General features: G+C 47.8%; 1 protein-coding gene across 1 annotated transcript; it reads left to right on the forward strand.

Annotated features, from left to right (window-relative positions):
* The first annotated feature begins 2283 nt into the window (after positions 1 to 2283).
* On the forward strand, positions 2284 to 3825 carry LOC124991352 (sperm motility kinase 4A-like). Its single transcript, XM_047562139.1, has one exon. The coding sequence runs from the start codon at positions 2284 to 2286 to the stop codon at positions 3823 to 3825; it is 1542 nt and encodes a 513-aa protein (XP_047418095.1).
* Positions 3826 to 5767: the final 1942 nt, after the last annotated feature.

Here is a 5767-nt window from a genome sequence, read left to right on the forward strand (position 1 = left end):
TCAACGGAGAGGAAAGTGTCTCTAATGCTTCCAAAGGAAGTTACCGGGTCAATAAGACCCTGAATTACCCTGGTGGATGGCATCAGAGGAGCTAAGAGCTAGTTCCCAAGTTCCCAAGAGTGAGAGTGACCCCCTGAAGAAACTCATTTCACTCTTAACATTGAATAGGAAAAAGGTCAACTTGATCTTAAAAACCTGACAAGAGAGTTATAACCAAAACACAGACTGTCTGGGCATTTAAAAGGAAAGACAATGATTATCCAAATGTGACTTGAGATGTACACTTGTGTCAGCCTCACCAAGACTAAGTAAGACTGGAGGCTATGAAAGAAAGATTCTTAGACAGGAGTGCCTAATAACTATCAAAAGAGACTATCATAGTCAGAAAGGTTTTTTTTGGTTTTTTTTTTTTTTTTGTTTTTTTTTTTTTTTTTTAGTGAACTCAAGACCTACAAATTTTCCTCACCTCTTATACAGGTAGGCTTCATATATGTTTGCTAGTATGATTATCTAGTCCGAAGTGACAGAAATAAAGGGATCTCTACTAAACACAGAGATCATGCCAATAAAGAGATATATAACAAAAATCAAATGACATTAGATATCTTAACTATCTCTTGTGGGGGCATCTATGACATTATAATAACTAAGTGTTCTGTTTACATTCCTGATAACTCTGACAATGCAATTAATATCCTTAAAGACTTATATTCCCAACTAGAGGCCATGTTTCTCACTGGTTTTTCATGGGAACAATGCCTTCATTCTTACATCTCCTGGTGAGAGATGACTGGTTTCCATCATAAGCAGGATATTCATGAACATGTTCCAGATGACATGGTATTTATTTTGCAATTTATCTCATTCCAATACTCATGGCTTCTTGTTTCTCTCATAGAAGCACCAATCTCCAAGTTTACAACCTTCTCTTTCTGAACCAAATTTTATCACAGACTCTTTGACCCAAAGCATTCCTGAAAGGGAAACCCAAAATGCTTGTCCCATGTTGTCCCTCTCAACCTGAAGCAGCTAGAGTGGTCATGGCTTATTTCCCTTACAAAGGATGGGGGAACAATACCAGGGCAAGGGACAGATAACTGATTATGAAAGATAATGAAATTAAGTAGACAGCACTTCCCCATTCACCTGGTGCTAACATCTCTTGGGGAAGGGAAAGATTGGACTTTCTAACTTAAGGCAGTTCACAAGTAATCACCCCTGAATGGCTCCTTTATAGCCTTTTGGTCACTTTGGGTAATGTAGACATGAGAGGAAAGAAAGCCTAAAACAATAAAGGTGCACACACCCCTACTTCATGAGCACCAGCTCTGGGTCCCCTACTGTCTGGAGGAGTCTCTCTCTCTCTCTCTCTCTCTCTCTCTCTCTCTCCCCTGTTCTCTTAAAAAAATGTAGTGTTTACTCTTGCCTTGGCATTTCTCAAGTGTTTAATCTTCATCAGGGGAATGAGGACCCAATCCTGAATTTCAGGACTGGTATCACAACATACATCTAAATATTCACCCTTCCTTCTTTTTATTTCTCCATGCTTCCAGCAACTCATTTATCTGTCCATCCATTTGTCCATCCATCCACCCACCCAATCAATTGGCAAAATACCGCACTAACCATATTAAGTGAAAAACTCCTAGATGTTAAGTTCTAAAGCAGGTGCTGGATGTCCAAAATTAAAAAAGATCCAGTCTCTGTGTTCTCACTTAAGATAGTCCATAGGCTAGAAGTGCTTATAGCATAGATTTGACATGTGCGGGATTTTGATGTTTATTATGGCCCATGCTTCAGTATCATTTGTGCCCTTATGAGGAAATTGGGTTGGGGTCCTGGGGTCCTTGGCTTTTGTCCTTATAAGGGGATCAGGCTGGGGACCTGGGTTCAGTGTGGTTTTTGTCCTTATAAGGAGATAGGGTGGGGTCCTGGTTCAGCTTGGCTTTTGTCCTTATAAGGAGAGAGGGGTGGGCTTGGTTGGCAAGGCCATTGTGAGGGAACTTCAAAGGGCAGGTATATAAGAGAGTGGACGCAGGTGGGTTTTTGTCCATAAGTACAGGAAGCTCTTGGTGGTGACCTGTCGGACTCCCAGATAGATAGCGCGTTTGGTGGTGGTTGGCGGTTGGTGGTTGGTGGCTGGTGGTTGTGGTCTTTGGAGATTGGTTTTTTGATTTGGGATTTTTTTTTTTTCCCTTTGTTTCTTTGCTTGCTTTCGTTTTTGGTTTTTTATTTTGGTTATTTGTTTTAGTTTATTATTTTTTTTTTAGCTAGCATCCTAAGATGGTGTTCCGTTTTAGGATAAGCAGCGAGAGTAGTGAGAGCAGTGTAGAGCCCCAGGGGCCGGGCTCCTATGAGCCGGCCCTCACGGACCATTATGAAGTTCTGCAGGGCATTGGGGAAGGCGGCTTCGCCAAGGTGAAGCTCGCCCGCCATCGCCTCACGGGGACAGAGGTTGTGGTGAAGGTCGTGGCAAAGAGAGTCTGGACCCTCCCCTTCCTATGTGAACCTGAGCTGATGGCGAGCTTGGACCACCCCAACGTGATCCAGCTCTTCCAGGTCATTGAGACCAACAGGTACATGTACATTGTCATGGAACATGCAGGTGGGGGACATCTCCGGAGCCTCGTCCCGGAACCCGGAGGCCTGGCGGAGGAGGAGGCCCGCAGGCTGTTCCGAGAGATCGCGGGAGCCGTGCGGCACTGCCACGAGAAGGGCATCGTGCACCTGGACCTCAAGCCGGAGAACGTGGTGCTGGACGCCAGGGGCCAGGCGAAGCTCATCGACTTCGGCCTGAGCACCCGCGTCAGCCCCGGGCAGAAGCTGAGCAGGTTCTGGGGCACGCTCCTCTACTCCGCCCCCGAGGCGGCCCTGCGGGAGGACTACGAGGGTCCCCCGGCCGACGTCTGGAGCCTGGGCGTCGTCCTCTATTTCATGCTGACCGGGAGCCGCGCCTTTCTGGCCAACACGGCCCGCGAGGTGAGGCAGCGGGTCACCGAGGGCGCCTACGACGTGCCCCCGCACCTTTCCCAGGGCGCTCAGAGCCTCATCCGGGAGATGCTGACGGTGGACCCCGCGCAGAGGCCCACCCTGGAGCAGGTGCTGGGGCACCCGTGGCTGAGCCAGGGCGCGGAAGCGTCACCCGGTCCTGGCGAGGTGCCCCCACTCCTCCCGGACCCCGCCATCGTCACCACCATGTTCGACCTTGGTTACGACCCCTACGACATCTGGGTGTCCCTGTCAACTAAGAGGTATGACAACGCCATGGCTACGTATCTCCTGCTCAAGCGCCAGCGCAGCCAGGGCGCGGGCTGCCAGTGCCAGGTGAAGCCCGTGCGGCGTCGGGGGCTCGGGCCTCGCCCAGGCCCTGGGCCTCCCCGCACCCTCCTCCCCAAGAGGTGTTCCAGCGAGCCTGCCCTTCCCTCGCCCCGGGAGCAGCAGCAGCCCGACGAGGCCAGGCGGACCTGGCAGAAGGGGGGTGGCAGTGCCAGCGTGCCGGCCATTCCCCTCCGCTTTTTCCACGTGGACCCACCCCCTCCCAGCCTGGCCTCCCAGCCCGACCCTGTGCCCAGCAGACCCGACCCGTCCCTGAGCCTCAGGAGCGGGGTCGCAGAAGAGGGCAGCTCATCCTCCCCAAGCACCTCCCCAGAACAGTCACAGGATCGCATCGGGCGTTGGAAGAGGGTGAGGAGGAGGATCTCCAGCTGCTTCAGACAGCTGTGCTGCGTGCCGTGCTTCGGTCCGTCAGTGCTCAAGAACAGAGTGGCTCCAGAGGAAATGCCCAGCCGAGACCAGCGGAACCAGCGGACAGCCAGGAGACCCTGAGGTGTGCCCACTGGCTCAGGACTCTGCCCAGGAGGCCCATCTGGATCCACCAGGAGTCTCCTCTGCCCCCACCTGCGAAGACGCCTCGTAGAGACTTTTCCCTGGGACACTTCCCCTGCCCTGCTTTTGGTCCTTTCTCCCGTGCTTTGGGAGAAATTTATTCTTTTATTTTTTCACAAATTGTATAATAAAATTGATATTTTAAATCACAAATTGTATAATAAAATTGATATTTCAAAGATTAAAAAATGGCAGTTTTGTTTTGTTTTAAAGAGGTGTGGTCCTCAGGGTAAAGGCCCAGGCCCAGCAGCCAACCTTTCCAGGGCCTGGACCACTGTGCCTCCCTTTCCCAGTCCCTGTAGATACTCGCTCACCTTGAGCCTGTGTAGATGGGGACTCATTTGCCTTGCCCAGTGTAGATGGGGTCTTACTCCCCTTGATCTAGGGCCGATGGAGGTTCTCCCCTTGAGTTAGTGTAGACTTGATTCACTTTGAGCTGATCGTCTTGGTCAGAAGGAATCCTTTTCCTGGTCTTCAGGCCCCTCCGTGAAGTGTGAGGGGAGGGTGGGTGGCAGCTGTTGAAGACACCTGTGGCAAGACACTGGAGACTCCAGAGTGTTCTATGGCTTCATCTCCATGATCCCATGTGCAGGGAAGGGAGAGGTGGGCAGGTGGGCATGTGGGTAGGGCTGGGTCTGCCTGCAGCAGTGGCTGGAGCTTACTACATGCCATGCAGCCTGCCCACCCCAAAGCTGCTCCTAGTCAAAGCAAAATGTCGTGGAGAAGAGAGCTTTGGATTTGGGGAGCAGAGATGTGAAATCTCAGGGATGCTATGTACATAAAACATTGTGCACCCACATGAAATTGCTCTTATGTTTGGATTCAGTTGACAGTGAACTTTGTAAAGAAGTGCACACAAGAAGTAAGAAATGCTCAATAGAGGAGGCTTTGTGCACCTCCAGTCCCAGCATCTCTGGGAAGGTCCCAGCATGTCCTTCCCTTTAGTGATCAGAAACTGATACCTTTTTTTTTTTTTTTAGAAATTGATACCTTTAAAAAGATGTCCCATGTGTCATTTTAATAGTTTTCCCTTTATCACCATGAGCCTAGAAAGCAGTTTTAAAGTAAAAATACTCTATCATGCTGTTTTAACCATATATATTATTTGTACGAGTCAGGAGATGATAGAACACAGATATTTTCTAATTCAATTTATCCAGAAAATTGCTCTCAATCTGAAAAATGTAGCTGTGAGAATTTCAGTTTTGGCAGCATTTTGATAATGATTTGGGTTGAAAACATTTTAAATAATTCCAAGTTTTATAGTTCAACTTTTCAAAACTTTAGTTTTATAATAACATAACTCCATTAAAAAATTTGTCCATAGCAAAATGTTTCCAAGGTTCTCCTGAAGAGTTGGTAAGAAGGCAGCCTTATAAGAGGTCTGTGCCATTTCGGTTGAAAAGGCCATGGTCATAGAAATGGCAATTACTCTAAAAATGGTAACAGGTTTTATTTGCTGTGAATTCCTTGTTAACACTGAAGACTCAGACTGCAAGGCAGTCTGAGCTGAAATTCCTTCTTTCATCCCTTATGTCTCATTTTCACAAATGAGAAATGAAATGTGAAATGTGAGCAGTTATAGGTCCCTCAGAGCAGACTAAATGTCCAACTTAAGTTATAAGTTGGATATTGCTCAGATCCACGCTTGCCACAATCCTGCAAATGTTCATGCATATATAATTTAATAAATGAACTAACTTTCATGATTATGCTATTTTCAAAGTAATGCCTGGTTTTAGGAAAGTGCTGAGTTTAACTAAATCTACCTTTGCTTTATGTGATATGAAATTTCCTTCCTGACCTGTCACAACTCCTAAACATAAGGTGATTTTAATCTGATTAGAATCACTAGAGGGTTAAGAAGATGCCACACTTCTAA

Source organism: Sciurus carolinensis, chromosome 8 (genome assembly GCF_902686445.1).
Source record: "Sciurus carolinensis chromosome 8, mSciCar1.2, whole genome shotgun sequence".
Lineage (NCBI taxonomy): Eukaryota > Metazoa > Chordata > Mammalia > Rodentia > Sciuridae > Sciurus > Sciurus carolinensis.